At 42.3% G+C, this 19,382-nt stretch overlaps 2 protein-coding genes across 2 annotated transcripts; one reads left to right on the top strand and one right to left on the bottom strand.

Moving 5' to 3' along the window:
• Positions 1-2,476: 2,476 nt before the first annotated feature.
• LOC310784707 (DNA-directed RNA polymerases I, II, and III subunit RPABC4) lies at positions 2,477-4,520 on the bottom strand. The gene is made up of 4 exons (XM_083645735.1): positions 4,425-4,520; positions 4,098-4,166; positions 3,340-3,432; positions 2,477-2,799 (listed from the first exon to the last, which is right to left on the bottom strand). Exons 2-4 carry the CDS (start codon positions 4,156-4,158, stop codon positions 2,777-2,779), a joined length of 177 nt encoding a protein of 58 aa, XP_083501861.1. The 5' UTR covers positions 4,159-4,166; positions 4,425-4,520; the 3' UTR covers positions 2,477-2,776.
• Positions 4,521-4,849: 329 nt separating this feature from the next.
• Positions 4,850-17,285, top strand: stk3 (serine/threonine kinase 3). The gene is made up of 11 exons (XM_083646895.1): positions 4,850-4,963; positions 5,419-5,499; positions 5,811-5,939; positions 6,468-6,582; positions 7,222-7,386; positions 7,592-7,759; positions 7,923-8,060; positions 9,195-9,320; positions 10,851-11,064; positions 11,738-11,931; positions 13,322-17,285. The coding sequence occupies exons 1-11, from the start codon at positions 4,941-4,943 to the stop codon at positions 13,478-13,480; spliced, it is 1,512 nt and encodes a 503-aa protein (XP_083503021.1). The 5' UTR covers positions 4,850-4,940; the 3' UTR covers positions 13,481-17,285.
• Positions 17,286-19,382: the final 2,097 nt, after the last annotated feature.

Genomic DNA, 19,382 nt, shown 5'->3' with positions numbered 1-19,382 from the left:
TGTATGTGTGTATGTTATACATAGTACACACACACACACACACACACACACACACACACACACACACACACACACACACATAGATATACCCCCATTATATAGATAGATAGATAGATAGATAGATAGATAGATAGATAGATAGATAGATAGATAGATAGATAGATAGATAGATAGATAGATAGATAGATAGATAGATAGATAGATAGATAGATAGATTTTTATTTCTGTGTCATGTCTTGTCATGTGTTCAAGGTGCCCAGCCCGTCTGGGCTTACAAGACACAAATCATTCAAGTTCAACAATACAAACAAGCTACAAAACGCTCAAACATAAACAAGACAAGACAGTTATATATTCAGATGAACAACTTCTCCATTCTGAATTTCCAAGCCCTCCCAATAAACCTGGCCAAACTGAAGACTTCACAACACCTAATTCACATACAGTACAAAGTCTCTCCTCCTCAGCAATAGAATTGAACCTGCCAACCTCAATGGCCAAAGGGAGGGTACCCATTCTCAACTGGGCACATAAAGATCTTCTGGATCTATCCAGGGGTAAAGTAATAGGGTTCTGGAGTGAACATATTTTTAATTTGAACATATGCTCTAAGTTTTGGTTTGAGCCAGATGTCATTGGCCCATTTTTCTTTATAATCAAGAAATAGCCTGTTTGTGTCATATATTTGGGGCACTGCTGGCTGCGGGTACAAGCTGTCAGTGCGCAGACGAGTGGTGCTCTAGATGCTGCGTACCGTTTTTCCTGAAGGAAGGAGGGGTGGGCAAAAAAAGTGTATTGGCTGGGTGGGAGGTGTTGATGTTGGACCCCCATGTGTTGGACGCATGGCTTGATGGTCCCGCCTCTAACATGGCCATCAGCCTATCATAACTCAGCATTTGGGGGCGGCACATGGGGATCAGGGTGCCGCCCCATTATATATATATACCCCCCAGATGTGTTTGTCATTGTGGTTGTTTTGTTTGTCTGTTATGAGCACATGCCAAGATAAATCCCAATCAATATTTAATTGATATGGCAATAAACTATTGAATCTTGACAAGTTGCAAAGGACGCTATAAAGGAAGGATAAAACAACACTTATGGAAGTGCTGTATACATAGGCTTAGCCTAACGTGATGTCACAGACTATAGAGGCCACGTGGATGGTGGGTTTACCCAGGCTAGTATAGGCTACACTTGACATTATGTATTGTCTCCTCCTGTTCTATTCTAGACCGCACTATACCACTCGCTCATGCCTAAACTCAACCAATCATCACTCCCCAACCCCATGCTTAAACCCAGAGGACGGGGTGGGGGTTGTCATGTGACCATAAACTCAAAGGATTAAACCAACATGTTATAGCATACATTCACAATTCTGCTCACACACACTCACAGACACTTGGCATTAGGGCTGGGTTAAAAAAATCGATTCTCCGATTTTTATTTTAATCCTCGATTGATTCATATGTCGAGATTTTTTTTTTTTTTTTTTTTTTTTAATAAACAGGCTAAAATATTATGCTGTGTGTGGTAGTTGAAACATAGTTTCAAGTTGACGTTTATTTATGTTTGTAGTTGAAACAAAAACATAAATACTGTAGGCTACATGAATGGAAATGTTTGATCATTAATATCTACTTTTAGAAATTATATAGGCTGAAATCAAATCACTGTGCATAATTGTGAAAGTGTCTTTATTGACAGATGAAAAGGCTGTTATTTACCCTTTGTCACCACCTGGTGAGTAAATATATGTGTAACTAAAACCATTAAAATTGACAACAGGTCTGCAACTTTTTTTTTCCCATGTATCTACTTGGCGCAAAAAAGGTTGGGAACCCCCTGTGTTACATAACTGGACAGTCATGTAATTCAGGGTACAGCTCAAAAAACACATTTTGGTATCACTAACCAAATCGATATTGAAATTAATCGAATCAAATCGAAATTAATCGATTCGCAACCTTGTGAATCGGAATCGAATTGATTCTTGAAATTTGAACCAATACCCAGCTCTACTTGGCATTCTTATTATAGGCTGGGCACTGGGTATGATGCTACCAGCGTTGCCAGACGTACGATAATTATCGTATTTGTACGATAATTTCGACCTCTGTTCGATGTACGATCAATAATCCCAAAATCCCCCAAATGTACGATAATTTCATCATTTTGTGACACTAGACGAATCCTACGTCTATCACTCTATCTGTTTATACAATCATCTCTTCAAACAACATATTTGCAGCCAATACGTGCAGGGTGTTTTGTTGTTGTTGCAACGCAGGCTGAGATCAGTGTTGAAAGATCATGCCAAGTCCAAAAAGTAGCCTGTGATCAGCCGCAGCCCCCCCGACTTTGGCACGCCGCGCTGGGGAGGGGGCGTACGATAATTTCACTCCAAAAACGATAATTTTGACCCTCTGGTACGATAATTCAACATTTGCCATCTGGCAACACTGGATGCTACTGATATTTATAAAGGGTGGGATCAAATAAATAGAAACAGTGATAACAGTGAGGTTCAGTGAAAATCTTTGTTTATAATAAACCATAACTTTCATCCATCACTCTTGGGTAAACAGAATTTAAAAAAAGCACTGAGGCATCTACATAAACATTGACATTTTTGACCATAATTCAGAAATCTGTGGTGAAGCCTGGTGTGTAGGTCAGAGTTGATGGAGTTGTGAACCTATTTACATCGTCATACACTACAAAAGTAGCAGCAGACAACAACAAAAAACAAGCAGAACTTCTGCCCTCCTCTTCACCGGGCATCGAAAACAACCACTGAGATCAAAGAGTCAAGGAAATGTACTATTATCACATTCAGTATGTATAGTCATCACATTTAGTCTGTATAGTCATCACATTCAGTATCATAATCAGTATATAAATGGGAGATAGGGCTCTCTCTGTCTGTCTCTCTGTCCCACTGTGATTGTCCCACTGTGATGTCATAAATCCCACCGTGACATCATCAGTGATGTCATAAATCCCAGTGATGTGTGACATCATCAGTGATGTCATAAATCCCCCTGTGACATCATCAGTGATGTCACAAAAAAGAAGTGGGAGTCTGGCTAATTACCTTATTAAAAAATGTGGCCCTGTCAATGTCTGCTCAGGACCCCTGATGGTACCCCGTGCCAAATATGAATGCTGTCAGGCTGACTGTGTCCAAGGAAGATGAAACAGAGACACATACATACAGAGATACATTAGTAGCTTTTTTCATTTATGTGGAAGAAAATATCCCCTTTTATCTATCTCTCTCACCACACACCCACACACACACACACACACACACACACACACTTCAAAGGATACATCTCTTTGTTCTCTTCTTGTACATGATTCTGTAGCCGCACTCCCTGCATCGGATTGGATCGCGAGCCTTGATCTCATTTTCAGTGTGGCATTCTGGGAAGGAAGGGAAGAAAACACGCTTCCATAAGAACTATGACACATACTATTCAGTCATCCAAAGACAGCTCCATTTCTGCTGACAACTCGTCTGTATTGGAGGTTGGATTACGATTGAAAATACTCAACATGCAACAATAACCGCAAGGCAAAAAGAGGGCAAACAAACGGTATGTATCACTGTATAAACTGAATATCTACAATGTAAATGTATACATGTGCAACAGTGCCTGTAGGCACTGCCAGTGCCGCAGAGAAGCCATAGTAGAATAGCAAGAATCATGGAAATAACTGGAGTCAGCATGAAGCAGCACAGGTTTCTGACTCCTCATGAAATCTGTATGCCAAAAGATTCAGCTTTTTCTCAAGCTAAAACTTCTTTCTCTGACTTAGTTCTTTATGGGTGTACCGAACACATTGGCAGGTCTCCTCAAGAATTACCAGCACCAATCACAATGTTTAGAACTAAATTGATTTACTGGTCCGTGTAAATTTGTTTGGTAAATTCATCTCTTTCTGATTTTGCTAACATTACCTGTGCCAAGAACTAACGTCAAACTGTAAAAATCAGTTCTTGGGGTTGTTATTGTTAGTTTATCTCACAGTGGAACAAACAGAGAAAGTTGTATACAAGCTTTGAGGCAGCGCATCCCCTACTTTACCTCCACATATGTAGATCATCGGCTGCTGCTTGGGCGGTGCCATATCTTTCTGGGGATCCATACTTGCTTCTACAAAAAAAGAGTGGAAAAACTGTTAACGTTGTGTCGTCAGACCACTACCATCACCACCCTCCTCTGCAGCTAACTCGCTAACACAGTTGTGCAAGAGAACAGCATGGTGATGTTGACAAGATCAGCCACAGTCGGTGATCCGGGGTGATGTTGCCGTCAGCTGAACAACAGCAGTCATTGGGCAAGCTCGAAAGACACAAAATTAAATAAAAACATAGTAAATGTGAGCTACATACACAAAACAAGATAGCTCACCTCTTATCTGTACCAAATGTTAGCTGTTTACTTGTCTTTTCATCACACTGGCCACTGCGCACATGCGTAATGCGTATAAGCTATTGTCGACCTCGCAACAAAGCGGCTTGTGATTGGTCATTATGTGTATTTGTTGTGTTGGGTTAGTTTTCATAGCGCCCTCTGTCGAAGCGGAGTGCACATCGAAAAATCATGACTTCTGTTAAATAAAACGCCAAAAATAAACTACGTTATTAGTTAAAAAAAAAAAAAGGTGTTCTGTGTAATAACGTTAATAGTTGATTTTTGAAATTCTATTTAACAGAACTCGTGATTTTTCGATGTGCACTCCACTTCGACAGAGGGTGCTATGGTGAAAACTAACCCAACAGACCATCGAGACACAGCTGGCCCACTAGTTTTTTGACAACAACGACTGTGTGGCTGGACTGTGGAGGATGTTCACATCGTGACTAAAATAACTTGTCTCATTTTACCATTCGTTTACTGTTTGTTTACTTTTTGAAGTTACAGATCATGGAGCCCTCTGCGCCCAAAAGGTGTGTACTCGTCCGATTGGTTTCAAGCCAGCTTGCAAGCTAATAACTAGGTTAGCTAGACGGCTAACGTAGACGGACAGCTGTCCTGTCTCGCTTGGCTAACGTTAGCAAACGGTAGCTAGTTAGCTTTGTTAACGTCAACGCTAGTTTATGTCAACGTCTCTAGTCATTTAACCTCGTTGTTAATCTGTCATTCTTTACCGAATTCACGAACAGTGTGTTTCGTTTTCAAATACTGTATTGGCTTGTATCTTGGTCTGGTATAACTTACTTTTTCATATCACTTTCAACTTAGCTAGCTAGTTCATGGGGCGTTACAGCTAACGCTAAACAGAATGGATGAAATTCCACACCTCATTTTGTTTGACAAACCTAGGCGTTGAGAGGCTAAAGACAAACCATTCTCACTTCCACTTTTATATTGGTATTATATTAGAATGCTTTCTTTCTCACAGCAAGCTGAAAAAGCTGAGTGAAGACAGTCTGACCAAACAACCAGAGGAAGTGTTTGATGTCCTGGAGAAGCTAGGTGAAGGGTAAGAAGGGATATCTTGTTTATGTCCATATTCACTGCGTTGTCCTCAGTGTCCAACCATAATGCTTTGCTGCAGACCCCCACTGTCAAATCGATTAACCTACATTTCCACAACTGATTGCATCATTTTTCTGGTATTGAGTGGAAACAGCCTGACAGTGTCCATGAGAGAAAACAGACACAATAGTCAACACTAGATGCATCCTATTCTTGTTTGATGTAAACTTTGTAAATCTGATATTTATGTTGAGAAGACATTAAGTTAGAAAATTGTTTGTTGATATATTATTCTTAAATTGTGTGTGTGTGTAGTTCCTATGGCAGCGTGTTCAAGGCCATACACAAGGAGTCGGGCCAGGTGGTGGCCATCAAGCAGGTTCCTGTGGAGTCTGACCTGCAGGAGATCATCAAGGAGATCTCCATCATGCAGCAATGTGACAGGTTGGAAAGCAAACACAACTTTCTGTTAGGAAGCCCCCGTATCCTACACGCCTTGAATGCTGTCCCTGCTGCTAGAAAAAGCCTTATCAAGTAATACTACCAAGGCCTGATGGTTCAGAACGTCTTTCTGTTATAAGCATCAAATATAGAGGGAGCTGGCTGCCCCTACTCCTAGAAAACAACTTAAGTGGAAAGATTGGCACAGGAAATAATATTTCGCTTTTTCTGCATTGTTTTTCAGTTTCACCAAGTCCCAGAAGGTTGTAGCTACCAACTTGCTATAATCACTACATAAATGAAAACGTTCAGTGGGCCCAATAGTGTTATATTTGCTTGTCTACTCTACATCAGATAGTTTTAAATTTGGCTTTTCATTCACAACAGCGGTATTAACGTAGCTACTGCCCTGGGATGACTTGACCTTTTCTGTAATATTCTCACTTCTGCTATTTTTGTTCCAAAGTGGAACTTTGTCTTGTCTTGTGAATATACCCAAAGCATTTTGTTTGTGTGTCATTTCCTCCCTAGTCCTTATGTGGTGAAGTACTATGGCAGCTACTTCAAGAACACAGACTTGTGGATTGTCATGGAGTACTGCGGGGCCGGCTCCGTCTCCGACATCATCAGATTGCGGAACAAAACGGTCGGTGCTTCCCACCGACTGGTCGAATAGTTTCAATTCTGTATGTGGCCATACTGAAACACGACTGGTTCGTCACTGGACAGTTCCTATTGTCTTTGATGCACTGAGAGCAGATACAGTTACCTATTTTTATATCCAAGATTGATATTCTTACCAAACATTTAGCAATGCAGTTTTGTTTGGAAAGTTTCTCACTACTTTTCTGACATTTATTGACCAAGACATTGAGGTTTGCTGTTTTGTGGTGGAGATACAGCCCCATGACCATTGGCATCACTGAATCACTCATGATTAAATCAAAGAATGCCCTCAAGGCTGTTTTTTTTTACAATTATTATCAAACCAGCTAAAGGTTTTCTTTAAAGTTAGCATTCATGAAGTTCATGCATAAAGATAAAAGGTGAAAAGGATACAGGACGTATTTCTTAGTAAATTAGTTCCCTAGTTATAAGAATTGACATATCAACACATATATATCTCTTAAAAACAACTAGTTATGTGTTAGGGGAATAATTAATATGGATGTCTTTGGAGATAATTGGCCGAATATACCCATTCTATAATGTCCACATAAATAGTTCTTTCTATTCATTCTCGGATCTCAACTAATGTGTGATTTCTCTTTCCATCTCACCTCAGCTGACAGAAGATGAGATTGCCACCATCCTCAAGTCGACACTGAAGGGTCTGGAGTACCTCCACTTCATGAGGAAGATCCATCGGGACATCAAGGCCGGGAACATCCTGCTCAACACAGAGGGACACGCTAAACTGGCCGACTTTGGAGTTGCTGGACAACTAACGGTAACATTATACTCCAGCTCTCACAGTGTTACTGTTCACAATAATGAGAAAATAAGGATTTGTCGTGACAAAGCAGATGCATGTTGTTGTATTTCATCATCCAGTTTAGTACCAAATTTGAAATGTATTGTCTTATTGATTTTGTGAATTCATTTCAAAACATTGTGTCTAGAATGTGAATAACTGTAATGTTTCCTCTGTCAAGGACACTATGGCAAAGAGAAACACTGTGATTGGGACTCCGTTCTGGATGGCCCCGGAGGTGATCCAGGAGATTGGCTATAACTGTGTGGCTGACATCTGGTCCCTGGGCATCACATCCATAGAGATGGCCGAGGGCAAGCCCCCCTACGCTGACATCCATCCCATGAGAGTGAGTCTGAAATTGGGCGCGTCTAGTTGAAGAAGTGGGTGGCGAGTGTTTGAAGATGACCAACAGGACCCACTTGCTGTACTCCAGGGGAGGGTGAGGGAGGCTGGACTTGTTTTCTCCTTCTCACTCCATCTGACCCCTCTGCCTTTCTCTGTTCCACCAGGCGATCTTCATGATCCCCACTAACCCCCCTCCAACATTCAGAAAGCCCGAGCTTTGGACAGATGAATTCACAGACTTTGTGAAGAAGTGTCTGGTCAAGAACCCAGAGCAGAGAGCAACCGCCACACAGCTGCTACAGGTTAGAGCATAGAGCAACCGCCACACAGCTGCTACAGGTTAGAGCATAGAGAAACTGCCACACAGCTGCTACAGGTTAGAGCATAGAGCAACTGCCACACAGCTGCTACAGGTTAGAACATAGAGCAACTGCCACACAGCTGCTACAGGTTAGAGTATAGAGCAACCGCCACACAGCTGCTACAGGTTAGAGTATAGAGAAACCGCCACACAGCTACTACAGGTTAGAGCATAGAGCAACCACCGCACAGCTGCTACAGGTTAGAGCATAGAGCAACCACCACACAGCTGCTACAGGTTAGAGCATAGAGCAACCACCACACAGCTGCTACAGGTTAGAGCATAGAGAAACTGCCACACAGCTGCTACAGGTTAGAGCATAGAGCAACTGCCACACAGCTGCTACAGGTTAGAACATAGAGCAACTGCCACACAGCTGCTACAGGTTAGAGTATAGAGCAACCGCCACACAGCTGCTACAGGTTAGAGTATAGAGAAACCGCCACACAGCTACTACAGGTTAGAGCATAGAGCAACCACCACACAGCTGCTACAGGTTAGAGCATAGAGCAACCACCACACAGCTGCTACAGGTTAGAGCATAGAGCAACCACCACACAGCTGCTACAGGTTAGAGTATAGAGAAACCGCCACACAGCTACTACAGGTTAGAGCATAGAGCAACCACCACACAGCTGCTACAGGTTAGAGCATAGAGCAACCACCACACAGCTGCTACAGGTTAGAGCATAGAGCAACCACCACACAGCTGCTACAGGTTGGGGAAAGAAACACACACTTGCACGCACGAATAAAGTAGCTTTTTGGAAATTAACTCTTTATATAGACTAGAGCTACACATTAATCTTCAATTTCTGCAATGAATAATCATAGAATTTGGCCATACACAAACACTTGACTTAAGTTCACTTAGAATGGCAATTATGCTTATTTAAAAAAAGATATAAAATAACTTTTGTCCTCAAACCATTAAGACTAATAATTGTGAATAATGACTGTCAGTATTATAGCAAGCAAAACAAAAAAGTGATAATAATTGTACCCACAATTCTGGTGTGTGACTGGTCAAACTTGGTGCAAACAACAATCTCTTTTTGCTGTTGTGAATGTCCAGCACCCGTTCATCAGCCAGGCCAAGCCGGTCAGCATCCTGAGGGACCTGATCACTGAGGCCATGGAGATGAAAGCGAAGAGGCAGCAGGAGCAGCAGAGAGAGCTGGAGGAGGAGGACGACAACTCTGTACGTACACCAGGACGTTACCAACAAGGTTCCTGTAGTCATGGAAACCTGAAAGAGTCAACTCTGTACGTACACCAGGATGTTACGAACAAGGTTCCTGTAGTCATGGAAACCTGAAAGAGTCAACTCTGTACGTACACCAGGACGTTACCAACAAGGTTCCTGTAGTCATGGAAACCTGAAAGAGTCAACTCTGTACGTACACCAGGACGTTACCAACAAGGTTCCTGTAGTCATGGAAACCTGAAAGAGTCAACTCTGTACGTACACCAGGACGTTACCAACAAGGTTCCTGTAGTCATGGAAACCTGAAAGAGTCAACTCTGTACGTACACCAGGATGTTACAAACAAGGTTCCTGTAGTCATGGAAACCTGAAAGAGTCAACTCTGTACGTACTAGGGATGTTCATCAATTATCGAAAATCGATAATCGATCGTTAAGGATTGGAATCGATCCTGTGGCATTTGGATCGATTTTTTAATTATTAAAAAAAAAAAAAAAAAAAAATTTTTTGGACTAGGTTTGGGTGGAAATCGTTCCTCCTCGCCCCACTCCATTGCACAGCCGACTAACGTGAGGTGGAGCTTCATATAGTCTCTAGTTTTCTGGCTGGGCACGGGCCTTTGTGCCAACAAAACTGTTTTAAACATGAGAAATTCACACCGGCATGCGCCGGGGACAGCAGTGTTGGAGAGGAGACACATTGAAATAAAGAGTTCATTGAGGAGAACACGTTGTCTTTCGTATTTTCTGCCATAGGCATTCATTTTGTTAAAAAAAAAAAAAAAAAAATTGAAAATATTGAAAATTTTCTAAGTATTAATAAAATCGATAATCGATAATTGATCGTTAATTCTCACCGATTATCGATTTTGGAAAATTTTCAAAATGAACATCCCTAGTACGTACACCAGGACGTTACCAACAAGGTTCCTGTAGTCATGGAAACCTGAAAGAGTCAACTCTGTACGTACACCAGGATGTTACGAACAAGGTTCCTGTGGTCATGGAAACCTGAAAGAGTCAACTCTGTACGTACACCAGGACGTTACCAGCAAGGTTCCTGTAGTCATGGAAACCTGAAAGAGTCAGGGGATTTCAATACTGGTTTTGGGCTTGGGCTAGTAATGAACGTATACATATCCAGTCATTCTTTCAATTGGCTGTCTTAAAACATCAAGCTTGGGTGCATGTATATCTGGCTACCATTTGAACAAACGGTAACCCATAGAACAAAGTTTTTTTATTTGCACAAGTTCTAAGACCTGGGACATTTTAATACAGTATTGGAAAAAAAAGACTATACATGCAGACACATATTCAGTCCTTGTACTATTCTTCTGAAGTCAGGTGAGACTCTCAGACATTCTTATTGTTTTTCCTAACAATTCTTATAATAACATCCGTTATGAACATTGATCTTGTTACCTTCTTATCCCAGCTATCTTGCCCATACACAAGAATTGCTAGTGTTGTAAAGCAGTGTTTTGATGAAAGCGCCCAGCAGATGTGACTTGTGTCCCGCCAGGAGGAGGAGACGGAGGTGGACTCTCACACCATGGTGAAGTCGGGCTCGGAGGGAGCCGGGACGATGCGGGCCACCAGCAGCTCCAGCACCATGAGCGACGGCGCACAGACCATGATCGAGCACGGCAACACCATGCTGGAGTCGGACCTGGGCACCATGGTCATCAACAGTGATGAGGAAGAGGAGGAGGAAGACCAGCAGGGATCCATGAGGAGTGAGCACACACACACCATCTCACAATTGGGAAGGGGAGGGGGGGCAAAACCGAAGTGTAATAATCACATTCACACTCGCTAGGGATGATGATGATTGGTCGACAACCGATTAATCGCCGCTAAGAATTTGATCGATCAAACATAAAATTAATCGATTAATCAACAATGTGCTTTTCTTTTCTTTTTTCTTTTTTTTCTGAAATGATTTAACACAAGGGTGAAATTTAACTTTCACCGCTTACTGTATACAGAGGTAGAAAAAAGCCAAGCAAGCAGGCAAATAGTCCAATTTAGGAGAATTGCACGCAAAAAGACAACCATATTATTTTGAAATGCAGCACGTCAGAAGCACAATGACAGCTAATGCAGGAAGTTTGGTTGGTTGATTAACTTGTTGAGACCGGTGTAAAAAAAAATCTATTTTGTATGTCAACAGCTGTTTTTTTTAATAATGATTACTCTGTTAATTGGTCTTAAAATTTACATCCCTAACACTTGCTCCAGAATATTTAATCCCAGCACAATCATTAGCTTCAATTAATTGATTAGACAAGTGGATGATCTCAAAAGGAATTGTGATAAAAAAGAAGAAGATTCCTTTAATAAATAAATTGATAACCCACTAGTGCATTTTTAGTCCATATATTTGAATGACTTTCTTCTCCTCTGCAGGGCACGCCACCCCCCAGCAGCCGTTACGCCCGTCCTTCATGGATTACTTTGACAAGCAGGACTCCAACAAGGCGGCCCAGCAACAGGAGAACTACAACCACAACCAGCCTCAGGACCAGCCCGGCTACCACATCCAGGCCAAGAACGTCTTCCCCGACAACTGGAAGGTGCCTCAGGATGGAGACTTTGACTTTGTGAGTAGCGTCTCTGTGACGCTGGTTCACTCGTGAGCGGATGCAGTGCTACAAGATCTCTTGCAGTAATTAATGGGGCTTATTTTATTTTATGGAAAAAATCTATGTACTTTTACCTAAATCAATAGAGACCAGCATTCCCACTGCGAAAAAGGTACCCAATTCTCCTGCATAAAATCTCGAAATCTGATCTTGGTCCTCAATTTGGCCCCTTTATATGACAGTTGCTGTGCCAAAATGCTCTTTTTTTTTATTGCGTTTAGTCAAGATTCATGTCTTTGCCATGTCAACAGAGTTGATTGGGATTTCCAAAGGTTTATTCTTTATTTGCTGTAATCTTCAGCTCATTCAGACATGTCCTTCTATGTCTCAACTCCACTGTGCTTTTTTTTTTATCTTACTTGTGGAGATCACTACTCAAGACCTGTAAGAGCAATATTTCGCCCTGTTTATTTGAAGCAAGTAGGTTTTTGATGTTGGGGTTACCCTAACCCGTTAACCCTAAAAGACTTTGCACACAGAGTCCGTTTTTTCGTCCGAAATTGACGCAAAAAAAAAAAACAACCTAATTTGTGTCAATCATCATTGACACACCGAGTCCAACAATTACGTCCGTCATTTAAGTTTTCGGACGAGGTTCGATTTTCTGCGTTTTTCCGCATCTATGAAATCGTTTTGACAGGTGTTTGACCACCCAGAGCCGCCGTAGTGTTGCTATTCACAATGAAAAATGGCGTCTGAGAAGTTAATTCACGTCTCCCAGCACAAAGCATTTTATGACAAAGCAGGAATACAGAGATTCGGAATAAAAAAACAGAATGTGCCGGGTGATTGCAGACCAGCTTGGAATGCGGGACGCGGTGTATGTGTGTGTGTGTGTGTGTGTGTGTGTGTGTATGGGGAAGGGGGGGGGAGAGAGAGAGACACACAGACACACTGCCAGTTGTGGATCAATAGGATCGCGGTAGTTTTCTTTTCGTTGCGAATCTTCGCAACGAATATTGGATAATTAACGCATCGGACTCAGTGTGCAAGGTATCTGTGCGTGACGTTTTTTTCCCGGATGAAGGATTAAAAAAACGCAGCAAACAATTCGGACTGTGTGTGCAAAGACCTTAACCCTGGTTGTTGACCCTAACTCCCAAAACCTTCAGAGAACCGACAGCTTAGGATAGATCTGCATCCCAGCCCTCAAACAATGTTGGCTGCTCCTCAATAAACAGTCATTGCAAAGTCTGTGGGTGCGTCTGCGATGATGTACACACAGGATTAGCCTCAACGAGAGTTAACAAATTGCGCTGAGACATTTGAGCATTTGCTCGATACATTTGATATAAATCGATCCGCGTCGTAACTCTCTACCGTCGTGTGCCTTTGTTTGTGTTTGTAGTTGAAGAACCTGGACTTCGAGGAGCTCCAGTTGCGCCTTAGCGCCCTGGACCCCATGATGGAGCGGGAGATTGAGGAGCTGAGGCAGCGCTACACCGCCAAGAGGCAGCCCATCCTGGACGCCATGGATGCCAAGAAGCGACGGCAGCAGAACTTCTGAGTGCTGCTCCTCGTTGCCTTCTCCCCGAGCCTGGCTTTCCCCAGAACCACCTGTTTAGTGTCCCAATGACTCAGATAAACTAAGATGACCCTAGTGCTCCGTTTGGAAGCCCAGTGCTTTCCTGACCCGGTACCGACTGACTGCTAACTAAGTTCTTATAATGCAAGAGGAGAGGGCAGTTGGCCTTCATGGTGGTCAGTGGAAGTGGGATAGTCCTTTTCCAGTGTGACGTCCATTTTGGCTCCTGCAATAGAAATCCACACTCGTGAGCCAATGCCACTTTGTCTCAAACTCTTTCTCCTCCGTTCTGATTCTCCTCTGGACGAGCCTCCTCCCAGTCCCTTCTTCTTACTGGTCTACAGTTACTGTGAAGTTACTTTCCCATGAACGACCCTCAGGACAACGAGAGAACCAAGCCATGGCCATCATTCATCTGAAAGTCATGAAATGCACTTCCTCCTTTCATCCCATGCAGCTTTCCACTGTCGACGCGTAAGGAAGGACATCCACCCCCGACACACATCCACCCAGGCCAACAGTGCCCCCTAGATTTTAGGAGGGGTAAACTGCAGCGGGGAATAACCCGCTGGTCCTTTTTTTTTCCCTGGGGCCTTTGACTTATATTGTACATATAGTATCTAACCAAGTTTGGAAACGTCCACAACAAAAAGCTGTGGCGGTTTGTCATTGACCAAAGACAATCAAGACGATGATGATTAAGTTAAGAATGCCTTAAATTTGAAACCTGGTTTTCAAAAGCAAAGCAATGTAAGTACCCGAGTAGTTGGATGGCGAAGTCCATTTACTCACTTGGGAATAAGTTGAAGTGTATTGCGAAAGCCGCATTGTTTGTCAAAGTAGAATGAAATACAGTCATTACGTAGTTATAGTAATGAAATACACTCATTAGGATAGTGAAGAACGGATCATGCATGTCTTCAATCGTCTGTGGACCATACAACTTTGAATTTGAGTCTGTTATTCTAGATTTCATTTCTTTAAATGTTTTTTTTCCCCCGTATGTTCTGAGCTACTTAATTCACCCACTGCACCAGCAGCTATATTGGCAGACTTCCATGCATCTTAGTGCCTCATCATCACATGCCTGACCCACTTCTCTGTCACCTCTCTGAGCACAGACTCACCCAATGTTCCCCTTGAATTGAATATCAAAATCTTTGGCGAATTGATGCACTGCTCTCCTTCAATTGTAAACCAACAGAACCGGCACAGAAATGCATTCCTTTGCCCCCCCAAAAAAGTCCTCGATTTTCATACGATACAAAAGCATTCCAAAGTCCCTGTAGGACGTCCGTCTTAGGGTGCTTTCTCACCGGAAACGATTGCTTTCGTTCTGTGTCCGAGTACCATTGTCCCCTCTCCCCCTGCTGGTCAGGTTTCACATTACAAAATTCCTTCTGCGCTCGGGAAACGGAACACTTGCGCCATTTAATTAATTACCTCCGCCTAGGAGGTTATGTATTCGCCGGTGCCGTTTGTTTGTCAGCAGGAATATGGAAAAAGTACCGGACCCATTTTCATGAAACTTTGTGGAATGGTGTAGCATGGACCCAAGGAGGAACCCATGAAATTCCAGAATGATCCGGATCCGACTCGCAAAAAGCAGTTGGCCTTGGCAGAGGTCTGCGCTCTCAGACTCCCCTTCTGGTTTCTGAAGGATCTGTTCTAATATTTGGATTATATTCTTCAAATTAAATTAGGAGTTCCCCCATCGAGGTCCGGAAGAGAGTTTTTGGACCGGCTTTCCAAAACCAACCCCAGAGGCATCTTCTGTGTAAAGCAGGGAGAAGCCAATAACATTTCAGGGCCAGTTGTATTCAACTCTAGGCTTCAGGGCACGACTTGTACTGTAAACTATTGGATGGCTGTAGTCCGCTTTAGGAGACACACTTCCGAGTTCCGACATCAGATTGAGATAACCGCCTCCAGATATTGCCTGATATATTACTTGCGTTAAATATGTATATTTCAGCAACCTAGTGTGATAAGGAAAACCATCTCTCTCCCCAAAGCTGTTGTTTTCTACTAGACTATAAAAGGCTATAGTTGTGTCCCGATGTTGAGGCGAGATGTTATTATTAATGAAGGAAATGAGGTGAGGTGCCAGAGAGAAGTTTTTGATGCTGAAGAAATGTTTTTCATGATTCTGTCCAAGTCAATAATTGAATGTGTGGTGTGAAATCTGTTCTCCTTTTTATGTAAGTGGGGTTTAAAAGCCTAATATTAGTCTTATTGTAAGTAACCCAATAGGCCCTTCTCACGGGGGCCATTTTGTGTCGAGAAGCCAGGGGAAACACAGGTGCAAGCAAAACACTAATGAGGGTTTCCAAATTCCAATCATGGAAGTTGGAAACCCTCATTAGTGTTTTGCTTGCACCTGTGTTTACCCTGGCTTCTCGACACAAAATGGCCCCCGTGAGAAGGGTCTATTGTGTGTGCAGAGCAGGGGCAGAGGCATGCACTTCCTTGTTTTGACCACCAGGCCCATGTACAATGCAAGCCGCCCTCTGGTGGTCAAAACAACGAAGTGCATGCTTTGTCCTCTGCACGCAAAATTGGGTTACCCTTATAATCTTAGATCACTTTACTGAAGGTATGCAGCGATAACGGTTCATGATTGTGTGCGTGTCATTGGAATCGCTTATAACAAGCTAATAACATGTTTGGTGTCTTTATGAAGGAAAGTACAAACTGCCCATCATTAGGCCTGGGTGAACCCAGCCTTCAACGTGACGTCACAGACTGTAGCGTAAGTTTCTACGTGACTGATAGTACATTCTACATGGAGGTCACGTGGAGGCTGGTTTACCCAGGCTACCTCATCATGCCTGGAATTTAATTTGGCTGTTGATGTAGGACATTGAATTATGACATTAATTCAGACATGCATGTATACATTACCTGCAGTAAAGTGTCAGATTTGCCTGTAAGTTTCTATTACATCAATAATATGAATGTTAATATTCAGCCTTGGCCCATACAAATTTCATACCGGTATGTGATGTTGACAGTAGCGGCACACTTTTAATGTGTCAGTTTATCTGATCAATAGTATGTGGCCAAATTGAATCGACAGTCACCTGAATCCAAATTTGAATAGACAATATCTCTGATGCTAAGTCAACATGTCTTGTTTTTCGTCACTTTTTCGGGTTGTTTTGATGCACAAACTTAACGGGACCAGGTCGACCAATGCTTTTCACAGAAATCATTAACTTGTGTTATTCGCTCCTATGCTTTTCACTCTTTCTATTGCACGAGCAGAGCATTGGCAGCAAGCATTTCACACTTATTTATTAACGTTTTATTTTTTGCGACATATGGCGGCTGATTTGGCTGTTAATATTTTTGCCCTTTGTCAAAATATATGTGGCTTGGTTTATGCTTGTTTTAGACTATGCATGTTTATGATTCCGTTTGCTGTGTAGTGGAGTGATATTGTATTAACTGCGCAGTTAAGTACGGTCAGCTGGAAGGTGGCTTTTTAGGCTTTTAACACGAGCTTTCCTCTGTACAATAACATGCCCAGGTGAAAGGTCACATTGGTAAGAATCTGCCATATTCAGTAGAGTGATCTGGGAAATCACTTTTTTTTTCTTTTTTTTTGTATGATTTTGTTTCATTTTTTTCTCACAATTATTTCCACTATATGCATGCAATGACTGATGCTGAAGAGTGGAATGTAACCATATGTTTAAAACTCTAATTTATTATCTTTTTGTTTATTTGTTTGTTTACTTTATACAATTTTGAAAAGGTGTAAGTAATAAAAGTTCCTGCTTTTATCTGATCTTAGACATGAAACGACTGCTTTCTTTACACACTTGAACTTCTGGGTCAATTTGTTCATCTCAGGGCTTTCACACCGGCAAGGCTCTGTGACGGTTCCGGTTCCAGAACCCAAATTTGAACCGGCCGGCGCGTTCAGACTGAAAAAATAATTGGTTCGGAACCTGAAAAGTTGGTTCTCAACGGAACCAAAAAATAGTTGGTTTTTCCTTGGGAACCGTGACATCATCAGTGGGCGTGTCTCATTCTAGGTTGTGAAAATGAGCAGGAAGGAGAAGAAGGCAGTGACAACATGGAGAAAAATAATTTGCAGTAGTCTGCTGAGGAAACCAAATGCTTAGTGGTGATATGGGCATCTACCGAATTTCAAGAAACGCTAGAAAGCAGTACAAGAAAGAGCAAGTTGTATGCCGAACTTGCGGAAGAGATGGCCAAGGCATGGGTTCACTCAAACGCCAGACCAAATAATTAATAAACTTTAAAAAAAGGACTACCAAATAATGTCCTCCCACTTTGGTTCCACTTAAACTGGTGTGAACGCGGGCTGGTTCGCCAGAAAGCACCAAGGTTCTGAGACTCCAGAACGGAACCAGAGCCAGAACCAGAACCGTGTCTGTCTGAAAGTGGTAGTGACACGAGACACCCATCGTTACCGTAATTGTTCTATGCACGCACGCAGCTGTTTTTGGCCTACATGCTACTTGTATACTACTCAGGCCCGTAGCGACCATTGAGGACACCGAGGTCATGACCTCGGTATCCCCCCCCCCCCCCCCCGATCTATTAATCTGTCATTGATGTTCTATAGCACACAGAGGAAGCAAATTATTGCATTTCTGATCAACTGTCATATATGTTATTTATGAGGGCTTTAAAAGGAGCAGTCATACTCATAACTCACCACAACGTTCAAATTTTGCATTGGGGCTAGACTTTGGGGACAGTTCTATTGAAGTGAATGGGTAAGTAACTCCCCTGTAAGTGATGTTTGTGTAGATGGGCCATTGTATTTAATTGAGCAGTATTCTGCCATGCAGAATATAAATTATATTATAAAACGGCTCTCTCAAATCAAGCAATCTGATTGGTTCACAGCCATTGTATAATTCCAGTAACCGAGTTCAATAACCCATGGCCATGGGTTATTGGTTGCCATGGCAACTCTCTTACTAAGAGAGTAATAATAAGGCTTACCTCAAATGACAACGTAGAAGAAAAAAAATGGCGGAGACAGCTGTCAGATCCTTGTGAATCGATCTTCGCTTATAACTTTACTAATACTTCGCAGAAAATGATGTTTTGTACAAGAATAGATGCGGGCTAATGTCTTCTTTGCAAAAGAAAGGCTGTTAACCCCGCATTTAACCCCGTAACGTTAGTTGGTGTCGGGCTTTGCAGAAAGCATTCAGCTTCTCAGCAAGCGCTGAGAATGCAACGCTGCGCTCGAGCTGCCTGTCGGGGTTTCCAGAAAGCTCTCAGCTACTCAGCAAGCGCCAGGATTGGCCAATGTCAACTTCAGTCTCCAGAACGATCCAATCAAATCACCCGCATGTTCTTGCGGTCCCGCCTTACAGTAGTGTTTCAACTGACTCTATCAGAATGACATGCCAGTCGGAGTCGGACTTATAGTATTATTATTATTATTATATTATCATACTTGGAAACCGTTTTATAAAAGCAATATAGCACTCGAGCTGCGTGTGTTGTGGAATATATCCCCCTGCTCAGCAGTTATCCCACTCGGCCTGCGGCCTCGTGGGATAACAGCTGATCAGGGGGATATATTTGGCACAACACACTGGCTCTCATGCTATATTGCTTAATTATATGGGGAGACATTTTTTTGTATCATTTTAAAGTAACAGCCCAGTAAAAAGGATTTTATCTAACATGTCTGTAGTTCTTTATAGATCTAAAGCCTCTTAATTTTGCTCTCAAAGTGCACCAGATTGAAGCATTTTACTTTAAAATGAACAACATTTTCTAACGGGGGGAGATGATTCTCTCACTGGGAAAATTGGCTTTTGAGGAGCTAAAGAGAGGCAACCTAATCTTCTATGAAGCCGACCTGAGAAAGTGTGACATTGATATC

The sequence above is a fragment of the Poromitra crassiceps genome (genome assembly GCF_964638095.1).
Source record: "Poromitra crassiceps genome assembly, chromosome: 11".
Lineage (NCBI taxonomy): Eukaryota > Metazoa > Chordata > Actinopteri > Beryciformes > Melamphaidae > Poromitra > Poromitra crassiceps.
Note: the sequence above shows the minus strand (reverse complement) of the source record. Positions and strands in the feature narration are given on the sequence as shown.

What these genes read in the sequence shown, in the direction of transcription:
- LOC310784707 (XM_083645735.1), bottom strand. Translation starts at nt 4,158, where the DNA reads ATGGATCCCCAGAAAGATATGGCACCGCCCAAGCAGCAGCCGATGATC. An exon ending in GATGATCTACATATGTGGAG is followed by an intron (nt 3,433 to 4,097) that starts GTAAAGTAGGGG and finishes CTTCCTTCCCAG; the next exon opens with AATGCCACACTGAAAATGAG. An exon ending in CAAGAAGAGAACAAAGAGAT is followed by an intron (nt 2,800 to 3,339) that starts GTATCCTTTGAA and finishes CTTTGATCTCAG; the next exon opens with TGGTTGTTTTCGATGCCCGG.
- stk3 (XM_083646895.1), top strand. Translation starts at nt 4,941, where the DNA reads ATGGAGCCCTCTGCGCCCAAAAG. An exon ending in ATCATGCAGCAATGTGACAG is followed by an intron (nt 5,940 to 6,467) that starts GTTGGAAAGCAA and finishes TTTCCTCCCTAG; the next exon opens with TCCTTATGTGGTGAAGTACT. An exon ending in CCGCCACACAGCTGCTACAG is followed by an intron (nt 8,061 to 9,194) that starts GTTAGAGCATAG and finishes GTGAATGTCCAG; the next exon opens with CACCCGTTCATCAGCCAGGC.